Here is an 18,113-nt window from a genome sequence, read left to right on the forward strand (position 1 = left end):
GATGCATGCCCTGTGGCTGCAGCACAGGTGGTGGCAGGTTGAGTGAGGCTGGCCGTGAGGGAGATGCACGAGATGGTGAGTATGGGATGGAGCAATAAGATTGTATGAGGATTGGGTTGCGTGTTAGTGGCAGGATGAGTACTGGCGAGGTGAGTAGGTGGAGGTAAGATGAGGATGGGGTTTGAGTGGGTATGAAGGGTGATATTACAGAATAGTGTTGGCGGTGCCGAAGGAGATGTGGGGTGGGGGCAGTGTTGTGGCAGACGGAGTGTAGGGGAAAGACTTCGTGTTCTCACTGCGGCTGATCTACTGCGGTCATTGCAGCGCCTCCTGCACTGTAAGCAGGTGGGCCATATGTTGGTGGCGCAGGTGACCCCCTCTGCCACCTCGAGCCAGGCCTTCTTGGTGGCAGAGGCAGGCCGCTTCCTCCCGCCCGCCGGGTGGAAGATCTGTGTCCTCCCCCTCCTCCTCACCCCATCTGATGATACCTGGGGTGAGGCATCATTAAACTGGGAGCAGCCTTCCCCCTGGGCTGCTCCATGCTGCAATTTGTTCCATTGGTTGCAGCATCTGTCAGTGGAGGACTGCCCCTTTAACTGGAGAGCCTCCAGCTGACAGATCGTACTGCGCATGCGCAGCCCGACCGACGCGCAGGCCAGTGCCGTGGACCCCGGAGGAGCAGGTAATTGATTCCTATTAGTGGGTTGCCTGCCACGATCGCGCGGGCAACCCACTAATTTCGCCGAGCGTGTTGACCACGCTCCCGGAGGACCACCCGCTGGGAACCCGCAGGCCTGCTAAATTCGAGCCCAGAGCATCTGCATGGTGTGAGCTCAATCATAATGGCACAAATCTACTATATGCCTTTCTGTATCTTAGGTTAACTAAACCATTTCCAAGGAATATAATAAATTAGTCCTTAGACTGAACAAATAATATTTGTAGGTATTTTCCAGGCTGTAAAATTGAATCATCATTGGAGGCTTCAGAAGAGACCAGATCCCCTGTCTAAAGGTAGAAGTTTCATCCAGGCCTAAACGTCTGTCTCTGAATGCTTAGTCATTGAGTGGCAGAGCCTTTCATGTGTGGTGTCCACTTCAGTTTCTTTTTTTTGACATATTTTAGTCATGGCTATAGCCATAGATCAATATAACACACGTGCCTCAAATTTGATCCTGGAAGCACAAAGACTTGGAGAAGTTGTACTGGTACCACTTCCAGCCATCACATACCAACCTGTGCCATAGTTCGTTGATCTTCAATTTACATAGATTCTTATAGGTTATGTTGTCCCTTGTCTTGTCTGTAAAAAAAAAAATAATAATTCCATGCACTAAGTGTAATTTTCTTCCATTTCTGGTCAAGATCTCCCTATCGCTTCCTTTGCATTGTTCACCTGTATTTAGAAATTATAACTTACTAGCAATGACTACAGCACTTTAATCATGGTAAAAGCATTAAAATCCATAGCTAAGCCAATGTTTGAGAATGGGGAGCTGTCTACAGATGTCAGTCTCTCAAGTTCTAATTTTTAGAAGAACAGCAGGAATTAACCTGTAGATGAATGTGATCGTAGTATCATAGTAGATTCTGCACAGGAGGAGGCAGTTCGGCCCATCGTGCCTGTGTCGGCTCCTCGAAAGAGCTATCCAATTAGTCCCATTCTCCTACTGTTTCCCCATAGCCCTGTAAATTTTTTCCCTTCATGTATTTATCTAATTCTCTTTTGAAAGTTATTTTTGAATCAGCTTCCACCCCCCTTTCAGGCAGTGCATTCCAGATCATTACAACTCGCTGTCTAAAAAAAAAAAAAAAATCCTCATGTTGCCGCTGGCTCTTTTGCTGATCACCTTAAATCTGATTCCTCTGGTAACCGACCCTTCTGCCACTGGAAACAGTTTCTCCTTATTTACTCAAAACCGTTCATGATCTTGAACACCTCTATCAAATCTCCCCTTAACCTTCTCTGTTCTAAGGAGAACAACCCCAGCTTCTCCAGTCTCTCCACGTATCTGAAGTCCCTCATCCATGGTGCCATTCTAGTAAATCTCTTCTGCACCCTCTCTAAGGCCTGGACATCTTTCCTAAAGTTTGGTGCCCAGATTTGAACACATTACTCCAGCTGTGGCCTAACCAGTGTTTTATAAAGGTTTAGCATAACTTCCTTGCTTTTGTACTCTATGCTCTATTAATAAAGCCCAGGATCCCATATGCTTTTTTAACAGCCTTCTCAACTTGTCCTGCCACCTTCAAAGATTTGTGTGTGTACATCCCTAGATCTCTCTGTTCCTGCATTCCCTTTAAAATTGTACCATTTAGTTTATATTGCCCATCCTCATTCTTCTTACCAAAATGTATCACTTCGCACTTCTCTGCGTTAAATTTCATCTGCTATGTGTCTGCCCATTTCACCAGTCTGTCTGTGTCCTCCTGAAGTCTGTTACTATCCTCCACATTGTTTACTACATTTCCGAGTTTCATGTCATCTGCAAACTTTGAAATTATACCTTCTATACCCAAGTCTAGTTCATTAATAGATATCAAAAAGGGCAGTGATCCTAATACTGACCCCTGGGGAACATCACTGATACTTCCTTCCAGTCTGAAAAACAACTGTTCACCACTACTCTCTGCTTTTTGCCCCTTAGCCAATTTTATATCCATATTAAGTATATTTATCACAATTTTTTCTCCCCTCTAGGAATATCTGCCTCTGGGATACACTTGTGCCACAAACCAATAGTCTAGTTCATGGTAAGTTTAGTAGAAAATATGTGGTGTCAAATTTGCAATTACAATCATAATATACTTTATAGGCATAAATTGTTGCAAAATACATCATAGAATAATTAAAGAAAAATAATTAACTTGGAACATAATAGTTTTTGACCTTTAACAAATGATGTATGTGCTCACTTGTGCAGTTGAAAGTTTCCAAAAATGATATTTGATTTCTTTTAAAAGCAGCTTTCCGCAAGATCAATAATCATGTTACACTGTTTAAAAGGAGCTGTGTCAATTCTATTCTGCACCATATTTAAATCATCATTTAAACTCCGCATAGCATTTCTGTTTTATAGAATTGTCTTGATGTTTTTGGTGTATGCATTGAAGTATTGGATTCCTGATTGCAGTACAAGGTGTATAATATTTTAAAATACAGTTGATGGATCTGCTTGATCTTGCCGGTCGTGGTTGAATGCAGAAAAAATGTAAACATCAGACATGTGAATAAGCAAGCTGATAAAGAAGTCAAAGCAGTTAGTTCCTGAAGAGTGACGTACAACAGCAAAACCCCCTACTCCACCAAAAAAATGTTTCCAGTTTGTGCAGCTTTAACATGTCACTCAGTGCTGGAAAAAAATGATCAAAAATTACCAGCCATGTAGCAATTAGAACTTTTTGAACTGCAAATTTACCTTTTTCTTCCCTACAGCTTTCACTTGGATTTTAATTCTGTGCTTCAGAATTGTATTTATACCATTGGGATTCTTCTTATTTTGCATTGCTGTCTTTTGAGTTTATTAATGCCAATGGGGAATATTAGAATGTTATTCCTTTACTTTGTTATATAAGGAGAGTCTTCTATTGCTTTTATGTTGCACAAAACCTGTGCTAGTACTGCTGTCTCACAACATGCATGTCTTATGCAGTTGTCAGCAACTCAAAAGTAAACTTGCTGAATTCGCTATGTCCAGTAGCCGGGAGGCTAGTTTTTGTTTTTAAATAGGGTCTTCCTGGCATCATCCTTAGTGAATCTCCCACATTTATTTTGAGGTTGTGCCCCAGCTGTATGAGACTTGTGCATTGGGAACCTGTGGCACTGGCACAAGTCTTGCACAATATTAAAGCAGCAATAGGAAGTATAAAATTGGATAGCATCTAGATATGCTCAATATCTTCCCCCTCACCTATAAGCTGAGATAAGGAACTCACTCTACGTGTCCTACCACAACACCCACGTCAAGAAGGTACGAGCCCATGGAATCCAGGGTGCCTTGGCACTTTGGATACAAAACTGGCTTAGTGGCAGAAGGCAGAGGGTGATGGTCGAAGGTTGTTTTTGTGACTGGAAGCCTGTGGCCAGTGGGGTACCACAGGGATCGGTGCTGGGTCCCTTGCTGTTTGTGGTCTACATTAATGACTTGGATATGAATGTAAAAGGTATGATCAGTAAGTTCACTGATGATACAAAAATTGGTAGGGTGGTAAATAGCGAGGAGGATAGCCTCAGTCTGCAGGACGATATAGATGGGTTGGTCAGATGGGCGGAACAGTGGCAAATGGAATTTAACCCGGAAAAGTGCGAGGTGATGCACTTTGGAGGGACTAACAAGGCAAGGGAATACACAATGAATGGGAGGACCCTAGGCAAGACAGAGGGTCAGAGGGATCTTGGTGTGCAAGTTCACAGATCCCTGAAGGCGGCGGAACAGGTAGATAAGGTGGTAAAGAAGGCATATGGGATACTTGCCTTTATTAGCCGAGGCATAGAATATAAGAGCAAGGAGGTTATGATGGAGCTGTATAAAACACTGGTTAGGCCACAGCTGGAGTACTGTGTGCAGTTCTGGTCGCCACACTACAGGAAGGATGTGATCGCTTTGGAGAGGGTGCAGAGGAGATTCACCAGGATGTTACCAGGGCTGGAGAGCTTCAGCTATGAAGAGAGACTGGGTTTGTTTTCCTTGGAGCAGAGGAGGCTGAGGGGGGACATGATTGAGGTGTACAAAATTATGAGGGGCACAGATAGGATGGATACGAAGGAGCTTTTCCCCTTCGTTGAGGGTTCTATAACAAGGGGACATAGATTCAAGGTAAAAGGCGGGAGGTTTAGAGGGGATTTGAGAAAGAACTTTTTCACCCAGAGGGTGGTTGGAGTCTGGAACTCACTGCCTGAAAGGGTTGTGGAGGCAGGAACCCTCACAACATTCAAGAAGCATTTGGATGAGCACTTGAAATGCCATAGCATACAAGGCTACGGACCAAATGCTGGAATATGGGATTAGAGTAGACAGGGCTGATGGCCGGCGCGGACACGATGGGCCGAAGGGCCTCTATCCATGCTGTATGACTCTATGACTCTAAGTGCCACTGTTATAAGCAGACACATGTACAATTTAACAGTGCCACTTGCTCAGAGGCTGTATTAAAATACATTTGACTGCCAATGCACATCCAAATGTAGAGCCATCAGTATTGAATTATACTCCCAATTGGATGTTGCTCTAAGGCCAGGCAAAGCAGTGTGTACATGCATGTGCTCTACTCAATGACATTCAAATGCTGACTGGATAGTGCATTTTGTGATTCGTGGTTCATTTTTTATAGAAAGCTGACAGCCTCTTGCATTGTAAGAACGGTTTGCCTTTGATTTTTAGTGAATCAGTTGATCTGTAAAACAAAACTTTAGACTCCATTAGATTTAATATTTTTAAAGTTTTGATGGTTTGTTTCAAACAGTTTTTGCTGCAGGATACTAAAACAATGTAGATTCAAGTGTAACTAGTTGATGTCCTCTGGAAAGTTTATTGGGAAAAAAAATGTACAGGACTACCAGACTAGCCACAAAACAAGGCAACTGGAAGTGCCATGGTTCAATGTATGGTTTTTGCATTCCAGCTTTCACATGTCATGATAGTGGAGCCACTGTGTTGGCATATACATCAAAGCATCAACATTTGATATCCGGTGGAAGAAAAGGTTTCATCTGTATATTTGATCTACGTCAGCGACAGTTGCGTCAGACTTTTCAGGCTCACGATTCACCTATCAAAGCAATTGCTGTAGATCCAGCAGAAGAATACTTCATTACTGGGTCTGCCGAGGGTAACATGAAGGTATAAGTGACGTATAAAATATAACTTGTCAATTTTTTAAAAAAAAGGTTGACAAACTTTGTAGTCCTAAATAAACCTTAGTAAATTAAGCCAGTATTCAACATGTGTAACTAGAAGTATTTTTCCCAGCAAAAGCAGGCAAACTTAGTGTCTAAGTATTTACTGGAGAATAACTGAAAATATGTCAGAATACTAAATGCTGAATTTTATAGAGGACTCTTCAGAATGTGAAGAGATTTTTTCAATCCATTAAGCTTGCTCCATGTTGTGGATTGATGCTTTAGTCAGACATTATCCATTCATAAATTCTCTGATCACAAAACCTGTATTACCCTCTGGATTTCATGTTTTACCCTCCAAAAAAATAAAAGTCCCATTTCCTTTGTGGAAAAGCTCTACAGACCAAGCATTCACTGCAGTATCCAGGCAATTATTAATTCATCCCATGGGCTCCTTCTATGTGACAAGTTTATCCTTCTTTCACTTTATCTATTGACTTCATAAATTTGAAAAGGCTGCCCTTGTAACCTATATTCTTTATTTCATTAATACTCAGTACAGCACTTAACCATTTTGCCTTCTCAAATAGTCATTTTGGTAAAGTACTATTGATTTTAAAAATAAGTGACTGGGTAAAGTTGCAATTACAGTGTGATGGTATTGGAAAGGATATGAACTTTTCATGGAGCTCCAACAAATGGAATCATAGAATGTTGGGCTGAGGGTTGGCATCCACAATTCCCGTAGTCTTGCATTCTGATTTCAGATGCTTGTTGCTTTGAGGGAGTGTTGAGCAAAGGCCAAGCACTTTCCCACAATTAAATAAAAAATTGCAGTGAAAATCATCATTGGCCTCCCTCCCTACACCACCTTGCCAGTTAAGAGGGTTATTGGCAGAGGACTTGTGGCAGCAGTCTTGGAGCAGGACACTCGGCAACAATTGATGCATCACTCCAGGGAATTAAGGGAAAAGACTAGAAAAAAATATCTTGGATAGGTGGGGAGGATTAGAAAAGTTTGTGAACTTGCCTTACAACAAACTTTTTAAACTGTACTGGTTCGAAAATAATATTGACTTGCTGTTACTTTTAGGTTTGGAGTTTGTCCACACTCAACCTGATTCACACATTCTCAAATGAGCATGCTCGACAGTCACTCTTCAGAAACATAGGAACGGGAGTCATGCAAATAGAGACTGGTCCAGCAAATCATATGTTCTCGTGTGGAGCTGATGGAACAATGAAGATGAGGATCCTGCCAGATCGGTTTAGCACAGGAAGTGGGAAATTAGATATCTGGCAAAATGATGTTAAATTTATACTATGATAGCGATATTATCAGCACAGCCCCTTATAGCTTAAATTCAGATCTACTAAAATATTTTATGTATTAAGTGTATAGCGAGCACTGTTACCACATAGAGGATAGGTGTTGAGCTGAAGTGGGGTTTTTCTTTTTCATTTTAATTCTTAATGCACTGATGCCTTAAGAAAATTGTAAGCTTAAAAATTTGTTAATAGTTAAAACTAGGAATTATTGAATCTAAGTATGTGTCAAAATGTAAGAATGAAGTAATTTTATTGTACAAAAAGGTAAAACATGTTGCTGCTAAAAGGCTTTTCTTTGTTGAGACAGGTTGCCGGTATTTTTTGAAGTGTCAAAATGTACAGCGCTATAAGGAGAATCAAATAGTATAAGATACAATAATTATCTTTTTTATGCTTGTATTAAGAGTTTGTATATGATATAAAATTATCATTTGGACTGTAACCATTCCTTGTTTTTGCCTTAGGAAGCCCCTGAAATACAAGCTATAAATACCTAGTTTTTGCTTAGAATCTTCCTACAGGAGAATGTAGCTAGTGTTCCAGGAGTTTGTGGCAAGGGAGAACTTAAAAAAAAATCTTGCACAGCATTTTACTATAAAATGGAAGGTAAAAATGCTAAAATTTACTTTTGTCTTGAGCTAGAGCTGTAAATCAGATCCACTAAAGTTTAAATGTTTCTTCCAACAAGATTATAATATCTAAATCCATTTTTATCTAATATTTTTGTGCGAGTACAGAGCTTTCTTTTTCCCTAATATCCCAGACTGTGCAGTGAGTATGGCAGAAAAGGCAGGCAGCTTCTAGGCTTTTGCCAATGCTGCTTTTGCAGGCCACTAGGAGAATGGCCAAGTAAGTGACAGCTGTCCTTCAAGTTTTTCCCCCTCTCCCTTTTGGGAAGTGCCTGATTCCACTTGGCAGCTGAGACTAGGAACCCAGCAGTGTGAATGATTAGTGGTGTGTAACTGTCTACCACTCTGCCTCCTTTTGCAAATTTTCTTAATTTTTTCTCCTAGATCTGTCTTTAGATCTTCAGACTATTTCCCAACCCAGGGGACAGCAAGCAGCCTCTACTGCCAATGCCACTTTATACCAGTCCAATAATGGGTGTATTGCAGTCAAGCCAAGATTACTCAGCATCTGAATTTACCAAGATTAGTAACTCATGATGTGGGGAATCATGGACATAAAGCTGCATCCTACACTCCGTTATGCAATATGTTGATGTGACAGCAAATTGTTTAAAACTTTTTTTGGCCTAAGCTATGTGGTTAAAACATGATCGTTAATGCTGTTAGTAAGATGTTAGAAAACCTTCTGATTACTGCATTAAGACAGTAAAATCTACATTGAACATTTATCTTGAGAAACATCCTAGGATGGAAAGAGTTAACATCCAGAGTTGTGCACAGTTTTTAAAAAATCAGAATTGTGTCTTTTATATGATCAAATGTTTAAATGCAGTACTTGATGGAAAATAAGCCAAACCCAGACTAAAAGTTGTGGCTTTCCTTTCTGTAAACAAAAAAAGTTGAAGTAAAAGTTGCATGTTTATACTCTGATAACTGATTATCCTTTGATATGATGACTAAATGTAGACAGCATTAAGGAGTAATCCTTTCTTTTAAGATAAATTTTGAACCAATATCCTCAACCTCAGCTTTTAATATTTGCCTTTAATGCATATGCCATTCACTCTGATCAGCATTCCTGTTCTAAAACAAAAGCAAAATTTCCCCACTTGTAATTTTTTTTTAAAAAATGCTTTTTGAACGTTTCCCATCCTGTACCACATACCAATAGCCAAGGGGGGGGCAATTTTTTCCTAGACTGACATTACCATTCCTGTGCCATCTGATAAGACATGTACAGAAGTGGCCCAAGATTGCTTGGCTGACTTATCTTTCATTCCCCCTCCACACAAGTAGTATCTATCCTTGGCACTTTGTACTGATGGAGCTGACTGAAATCTGGTATCCAGCGCATTGGAAAACACAGACCTAAACCTTTACCCCACCAATTTGTGCAGCAAATACACAATGTTACTGTTTCACTTTTTTTTAGATTACAGATCAAGAAACATTATGGTGAATTATTGTTTCACCTGACCTTTTTCTTTGTGTAAATCAATATACATTAGACTTTTTTTAGAAAGGTAAACTCCCATCTTTTTAGGCCAACCAAAGTGATATGCTCTGTTAGGATTAGTGAGTTGTGCTAGCCCCATGTTAGTCAAACAGCAACTACTTCATTACAAGATCCAGATTAAAAAGTATATAGCAGTACAAGTTAGTTGCACTTTGTACATTTGGAAAACTTCATTATATTCCATCAAATACAGGATTAGTTAAAATTACTTTGTGAAAAAAAACTCTTAAATTTACTATTTTATTTCATGTACACTCTACTGGGAATAATTATTTTTATGTAAAGATCGTAACAGTTCACTTATTGTGAATGGCAGCACAATGTTTTGTGGGGGTTGATAACCTGGGTATAGAAACAATAAAACATTTTGTGTATTGCTTAGCAGAGAGGAATAAAATACATTAGTTTTTGTAGTGGGTTCACTTTTTAATAATTAGTTGGCACATGCCAGTGTGTGTATAGAACATAAGACTAAGCATGAAGTCAGTGTAAATGTAATCTTAATTGATCACAATTTTATGTAGTTTTATTAATTTCATTATATCAATTCTTGCTTGTAAACATTTACGGTAATTTTAGTCTATGCAGGACTTATTCATGGATCATAGTTGTATTTTTGTTTTTTTGTTATATACTCAGGATATTTTGTCTTTGCTTCTTTAAAATGTTTCAGTATAATTAAAACCTTTATTGGTGAAACTTATTTTTATCTGTCCGATAAATGAGTTTGTTTATTTAACAGGTTATTGGTGTAACAGTATAACAATAGAAAGGAAGAATACGGAAGAAACAAATTTTGATCATTTTAATTGTGCAATAAAATAATACTAATTTTATTAGAACAAAATTTATGAAATGCTATTGATAAATCTGAAGAAACATATTTTGTCCTCTTTCCTACTTATATGGAATATGCTGTAATCGATTTCAAAGAAAATACTGCACAAGTTAATCATTATCATGTGACTCCTGAATTACCAGGAGTCTTTGGGCTCAACACCTTTTACAAGTAAATATTAGCCTTTCGCTTTAAATTGCAACGAAAGAGCAATATGTAATCCCAAGTAACAAATTACTGGTGCTCGGCTTCTGGTTATATTGTCAGAAGCTGGCCTTACTGAATTTTCTTTAAACAAAATGATGTCAATCATGTTGTATTTAACATACATAATTGTTTCAATAAAATGGCTACAGAATCAAAAAACATTTTGGCTTGGTTTCTTATTGGAGATATATTGTGGACCTAATGTTAAGCAAGGGTATTAAGGGTTACGGAACCAAGGTGGGTAGATGGAGTTAAGATACGGATCGGCCATGATCTGATTGAATGGCGGAATAGGCTCGAAGGGCTTTTTTTTTTATTCGTTCATGGGATGTGGGCGTCGCAGGTAAGGCCCATCCCTAATTGCCCTTGAGAAGGTGGTGGTGAGCCGCCGCCTTGAACCGCTGCAGTCCGTGTGGTGAAGGTTCTCCCACAGTGCTGTTAGGAATGGAGTTCCAGGATTTTGACCCAGCGACAATGAAGGAACGGCGATATATTTCAAGTCGGGATGGTGTGTGACTTGGAGGGGAACGTGCAGGTGGTGTTGTTCCCATGTGCCTGCTGCCCTTGTCCTTCTAGGTGGTAGAGGTCGCGGATTTGGGAGGTGCTGTTGAAGAAGCCTTGGCAAATTGCTGCAGTGCATCCTGTGGATGGTACACACTGCAGCCATAGCGCGCCGGTGGTGAAGGGAGTGAATGTTTAGCGTGGTGGATGGAGTAGGCTGAATGGCCTACTCCTGTTCCTACGAGACCTTGTGATTTAAAGAGCATCTCTTCAAACAAAATTTCAGTCACACCTCCTAATCTCTCTAAATAAATGGAAATTGTTGCTGCTAAATCCTGTCACATCCCAGTGGTGCCCCAGCCTGAACCCTCTGCTTCTTGTACTGTCTAGTCTTAATTCAAAGTTGCTTCATTCAAGTTATTAAACAATTAATTTTTTTGTGCAAAAATTATACCTGTTATAATTTCTCAGTCTATGCTATCTGTAGCTTTAAAGTTTAGGAACAATCTCTTTTTTAGCTCTTATTCCCCACAGTACTTCCATGGATGTTTCCCTCCAAGTCACACACCATCCCGACTTGGAAATATATCGCCGTTCCTTCATCGTCGCTGGGTCAAAATCCTGGAACTCCCTTCCTAACAGCACTGTGGGAGAACCTTCACCACACAGACTGCAGCAGTTCAAGAAGGTGGCTCACTACCATTTTCTCAAGGGCAATTAGGGATGCGCAATAAATGCCGGCCTTGCCAGCAACACCCACATCCCATGAACAAAAAAAAAAGCCTGATGTCAATCATAGGTAAGATGCTTGAAAGGATCATAAGAGATGTTCTCTATGATCACCCGGATGAGAAGGGTATCAACGTGGCTTCTGGAAAGGGAGGTCGTGTCTAACTACCATTTTAAGGAAGTTATCACCTTCTCAATGGTAATTAGGGATGTGCAATAAACGCCAGCGATGCCCACATCTCATGAATGAATAAAAAGTTTGTGGACAAGACATCCCGATAGATGTTGTCTACTTGGATATCCAAAAGAATCTTTGATACGGTGCCCCACAATGGGTTACTGTACAAGAATCTTGTGGTATTGGTGGGGAGCTGTTACAATGGATTACGATTTGGCTCCATTCCCGTAGACAGAAATTTGTGGTTAATGCCTGTGGCTCTGCTTGGAGGCCGGTTACTGGTGGTGTCCTGCAGCAATCAGTCTTGGGGCCATTGCTTTTTACTATTTTCATAAATGGCCTAGATATAGGTGTTGGGGGAATGGTCCACAAATTTTCAAATTACACTAAAATTTGTGCGATGTCAGGACTGCACAGGAGAAGGAACTTCTGCAAGCAGATCTAAATGGGCTGGGGGAATGGGAGAACTCTTTGACAGATGGCCTTTAACTTAGATAACTTTAACTTGGGCAGGATCAATACCATGAGGAATTACATGCCACGTGTTACCAAATTAAAATCAGTTGAGAAAGAAAGGGATCTTGGCGTCATTGTACATAACTCTCTAAAGATTCATGACCAATGCTAAGAAGCCGCAGCCATAGCAAAGTATCAGGTTGCATAAATTGAATTATTCAACATAAAACAGCACACCGTCTTATCCTTGTACAAGACCCTGGATAGACTGCATCTGGAATACTGCGTCCTGTTTTGGTCCTCTCACATGGTAGGCAATATAGAAGCTTTGTAGAAAGTCCTAAGGAAGAGGACCACTCGGATGATCCCTAGCTTAAAATACCTTAGTTATTCAGAAAGGCTTAAAAGGCTAGGTCTGTTCCCTTTAGAAATATGTAGACTTTAGGGTGATTTGATAAAGGTATACAAAATTGTTAAAGGGCTTGATTATGTTCCCAAGGAGAGGCTATTTCAACTAGATAGGTAGGGGAAGACCAGAGCTCATGCATGTAAGCTATGCAAGGGTAGGGCTAGGTTAGATACTATAGGGTTGTTCTTTTCCCAGAGGATAGTAGACCTATGGAACAATTTCTGGCTCACATGATGAGAACAGACACTCTGCATATCTTCAAGAGAGCACTGGACTAGTTCCTGATTGGGGGAAAAAGTCACTTCTTATAAATGGTAGGTAAAATACCTGGTGGTATATACATGGTCTATGTGGCCTCCTGGACTAGGTTTAATCACCTCAAGGGGTCAAAGAGGAATTTCCCAGATTTTTGTTTCCTTGATTGGCCTTGGTTTTTTTCTGTTTTTTTGCCCCAGGAGATCACATGACCAACGATGGGCAAGTCCGTAAACGTGCTGATGGGTATGGGCGCTTAATTGTGATGCTCCAAGCGTCGTGATTGTGTAGCGCAGGCTCAATGGTCTTTTCCTTCCCAACGATTTTGTATGTTCGGAACCACACTAGACTTCCTCGGATGACTCCCATCTTGAGTCTTGTGTTTCTTGAGGTTGTAGAAGCAGAATAATAATTAAATACAGCAAATTTCAATGCAAAGATTCCTGAAGAAATCCAACTAGCTCAATTGCACACACACCAATGATCAGAGTGCTTGCAGGTGTGCATCTCTTTAAATACCAGTCCCATTTCAAGCCTGTACAGCCCAGTAGTATTGGGTGAGCCCAGTGCTGTGTGCTACTTCCACTTTCACATGTAAAAATGGCTTTGGGGTCCTACTGACATCAAAGGACCCCAATTTAGATACATCTGCTTCAACCCTTGTGAAGGCTCCAGGCAAAATGTTGGCCGGTGGGATCGGCAATTGAACGGGACGGTTAGTACAGCATTCTAATTTTAGGGCTGCTACCGCCCCGTTCCCACTGGATGGACCGAGGTAAAATCAGTCGTTATATGTGGCCCCCGAGCTCCATGGTATGTACCTAAAGCGCACATAAAAGCAAAGAAAAATATAGGTGGCAATTCATTACTGCAGAATTCAGCTCATTCAGTGTCCCATTCAATTTTCTGATCTAGTTTTGTGTAAATAGCAGAAGCGTTGGCCTGTTTATAGTTAGTTATATTAAAATTAGGCCCAATTATATCATTTGGATATCCATGGAATTTCCATTGTTTATACCAGTATAGCAGTTAGCCATCTACATAGAGCAAATGGATATCCAAGGCTGCTAAGGTGTACTGTTTACACAGGTGTATTTAAAGAGCTCCTATAGTAAGATTGGTAGCAGTATTTTGAACCTATCTATTAACTTCCTTACTTTTTTTTGTTTCTTGCCTATTTCCACTTAGGTGGTCAGGATGCATTGTGCCAAGTGTTGAGGTATTGTCACTTTTCAGTTTTTCCACAATTTGGGCTTCCCAATAAGATTCCTCTTCAGCTATGTTTTTTTGAGAATGAAGAGGAAAAGCAATGTAAGGATGACAAGCAGGTCAGGCTGCGCTCCCCTTCCACTCATGTTTACATCTAGAGGTGCACCTACCTAGCAATGACAGTGAAAAACTGGCTACACAGGTTCTGCGACAGCAGACAGATGCAAGACTGTATCATCGGTTGCAAGGACACTTGCAGCTAACGTGCTCTAAAGGGTTTGCACTGCCAGTGGCAGTAACAGTCAGCTATGTCCTCAAGTCTTATTCCTCTATCTCATGTACCTTTTATGCTGTCTCACTGGGAGGGTGCTCTGGAGTGGACAGCAGGGCCATCCTCCTTGCTACCATCTCATTCTGAACCACCTTCACTCCACCAGCTATCAAACATGGCATTGAATTGTTGCACCACTCTATCACTTGGCTACAGACTCAGTTTCCTGTTTCCACAATTCTTGTGCCAGCCATTGGGTTTTACTCTGGCACTTTTGTTATGCCAAACAATCTTTGCAAAGGCTGAAATATACATTAAAAACTTAACCAATATTTTTATCCCCATTTGCAGTGACTGCATCCTCTAAATTTACCCATCACTCCTTAAATGGAATTTCCCATTCCCTACTAGTGACCTCCCAACACCAGCCCCAGTATAGCTTGGGAGCTTGCCCACGTTATGTAAATTAACCTGACCCCACAAAATCAGGTGGGTTCAGCATACTAACAATCAGCCAGATGCTAATAACACATCAGCCCACTAACAATCAGAAAATCTTCTCCATTGTATCCTGACTCATTGACATGATTTTTATTTGGATGCCTAAAGAGGAATCCATTAAATGGATTCAAATTTATTGAATCATTTGCTATATTTATCCTCAAGCTTTGAATGATGCATCCATTTAATAGATAAACGAATGTTGCTTTTAGATATGCTGTGCTTAATATTACTGCAACCACCACTGTACTATGATATCTGCAGGTAGCAGCCCTCACTATCCAATATCTGAAGCTAATAAACTTGTATTTTTGTCCTTTTTCTTCTTTCATTTACAACTATTCTTTTTAACCAGATTATGAGTTAAATTACAATGAAAGCACCTTTAATTGCAGTTTTAATATTACAAATGATTAAAATACATTATAATGCACTTTCACATCATACGATTTTGTTTTCTATCATGTTTAGCATGCCATTTTCTAACCACACTGTTGAAAGGTTTCAAAATATGTGAAACTAAAACATGCATGATTTTAAGTCCTCACTTTCCATTCAGTTCATAGAGTAATGTTTTATATTATATTGCATTGATCACATTTGTAACATTTTGAGGTCTGTGTATTCTACTTATTTAACCTGATGAATAGTACTCAAATCTTTACATTTTTGATATTACCTAAAACTCACGTTAGAAACAAACCTCAACTCATGTCATAGTGAGATTGTGGCTCAGTGTTAACACTAGAAGTATGTTAAATGTGTTCAGCTTTAGGCTTCAATTGAAAGCAGTACCCAAACCCATTTCCAGCTCAACATTGTTAACAGAATTGATAATTTGCTTGTGGGACATGCTGGACTTTGTGCAATTTCCATCACTCAAGTGTTAACATAGCCTATGTAAAACAGGCTGATCACAGTTCTGAGAACTAATCCAATCTATTATACTTGACACAAATGTTCCCAGCAGTTCCCTTGTCTAACCTATAATTCTAAACTGCCATAGCGTCCATCTCTTGGATCTCTCAAGGTAACTGCACAACCTAACAAAATTCTTTAACTGTTGCTTTAAATCTTGGAACATTTCCAACTGCCCTTTTTGAGAGTTTCCAACTGTGTTTCCTAAAAAGAATGTTCGACCATTGACCATAGATTCAAAAAGAATCTTGCTTTTATACTTGGAAGTGAGTAGGCTGGGAACATCATGGCTTAGATTTTCTGCCAAACCCCAGCCAATTCTTTTGTGGATTTGGGTGGTTGGGGGCAGAAAATTTCTCAGGGATTTGTTCCAGCACATCCCCCATCTCCTGCTGCAATCCCACCATTTCTCACTGCCTCAGCCTTTGTTCAGTGTGCCCACCCATATATGGCCAAGGGTGTTGACATGACATGCAAATTGTAGGAGAAATGTCCTAAAGATATCCAGAGGTGGAGTTTTCAGAATTTCCGCTGAACTCTGGGGGGAAAAAAAAGGGTTAATGCTACGAACCATAGGTACTTCAAGATAGCCCTGTGCACCGTGAGAAAAAGTTATCACTCCCAGGTAACAACTGGTTCCAATTAATGACTGGAACCAAAAACACCCAAATGAAGGATTATGTTCCGATGACCACAAGAGTGAGCATCCTTTACCTTGGCCTGTTCTCCCTCTTGTGGTTATGGCCAGCAAAATGAAAGGAGTCTCCATAAATAGCCTTAGGGTAACTGATTCTTATCTGAGGTATTCATACAGATTCAGTTATTTATGGCCCAGCAAAATAAACAGTTTTGCAGTTAATAGGTCAATCTGGCCTTCTTCCCAAGCAATTAAAGAAAGATTTGGATTTATATAGCACTTTTCATGACCTCAGGACATCCTAAGCATTTCACAGCCAATGAACTTTTGAAGTGTAGTCACTGCTTTAATGTAGGAAACGCAGCAGCCAATTCACGCATAGGAAATTAAGAATTTGTTCATTATAAGTGCTGAACGGGTGCCTGTGTTAGATATTTGTCACCAAGCAAGAGAATCTCTGCCGCAAATTGTAGCACTCTGATTAGCTAATACATAAAAAATTAAAATATATCACAGAGATTGACTGAAATAAAATTGAAAGGATTTGCTTTGTGAATCAAATGTATAAAAGATGGTGGCAATGAAATGGGAGGCAGCTGGAATTTGGGGTGGAAACCAGTTACTCCAAGATTCCAGCTGAGAGCTGAAGTCAGTCAGTTCTTTTGAGAAGGCCCAAATCCTTTACTAAACTAAATCAATCCCAGACTGGATTGAAATCTTGTCCAGAGGTTCGATGGCTCCTTCTGGAGCATTAGATGGTAGATAAATAATTTTTTTCTTTGGTCCCATTGGGGGAGACCTCAGGCAGAGTGCCAGTGGGCCACTCTACCTTACGAGGGTGGATCAGGCTGGGCCAGGGAGGGTGCTGCTGATGTGCCTTCGCAGGCACCAGCAGCCTGCCCGGCCATACCGATGACCCTGTCCCTGGGATTTGAGACTGACTTCAGCTCTCAGCTGGAATCTTGGAGTAACTGGTTTCCACCCCAAATTCCAGCTGCCTCCCATTTCATTGCCACTATCTTTTATAGATTTGATTCACAAAGCAAATCCTTTCAATTTTATTTCAATCAATCTCTGTGATATATTTTAATTTTTTATGTACTAGCTAATCAGAGTGCTACAATTTGTGGCAGAGATTCTCTTGCTTGGTGACAAATATCTAACTCTGCCGCACTTGTGCTGTTACCTCCAAGGAACATTGGGGGTAGGTGTTTTTTGACAAAATGTCAGTCGAGTCACCACCAGTCCAGAGGCAGATGCCAGAAAGAGGTTACAGAAGTTTAGAGGAAATTTAAGAACTCTTAGTCAGAGATAGGCAAGTGATTTCATGTACGTAAGAGTTAAGTTTCTGAATACAGAAGCAAGGATCGTTAATTTTAAGGTTCTCATCCTCGTAGTTAAATCCTTCCATGGCCTCATCCCTCCTTATCGCTTTAAACTCCTCCTCCCCAAAAATCACAATTCCGCTGACTCCACTCTCTTGTGCATCCTCCCTCCCTTTGACCCACCATTGGATAGGATTCACTCTCTGGAATGTCCTCCTTAAACCCCTCTATCTCTATACAACCTTCTCCAAGACTCTCCTTACAACACATATCTTTGATCAAGCTTTTGGTCACCCCTCCTAATACCTGCTTCTTTGTCTTGCACCTCTGTGAAGAGTCTTGGGACATTTTTCTACACTAAAGGCA

The 18,113-nt window shown here is 40.4% G+C and overlaps 1 protein-coding gene across 6 annotated transcripts in view; it reads left to right on the forward strand.

Moving 5' to 3' along the window:
• The window catches only part of LOC137320967 (dmX-like protein 1), a 209,858-nt gene extending 199,341 nt beyond the window's left edge, over window positions 1-10,517 (forward strand). For all 6 annotated transcript variants that reach the window (XM_067983005.1, XM_067983007.1, XM_067983008.1 and 3 more), the window contains 3 exons: window positions 2,702-2,754; window positions 5,623-5,840; window positions 6,933-10,517. In XM_067983005.1, the coding sequence (XP_067839106.1) occupies window positions 2,702-2,754; window positions 5,623-5,840; window positions 6,933-7,166 (505 nt within the window). In that variant the 3' untranslated portion in view covers window positions 7,167-10,517. The remainder of the gene's footprint in view (window positions 1-2,701; window positions 2,755-5,622; window positions 5,841-6,932) is intronic.
• The last annotated feature ends 7,596 nt before the right edge of the window (window positions 10,518-18,113 follow it).

This window comes from Heptranchias perlo, chromosome 4 (genome assembly GCF_035084215.1).
Source record: "Heptranchias perlo isolate sHepPer1 chromosome 4, sHepPer1.hap1, whole genome shotgun sequence".
NCBI lineage: Eukaryota > Metazoa > Chordata > Chondrichthyes > Hexanchiformes > Hexanchidae > Heptranchias > Heptranchias perlo.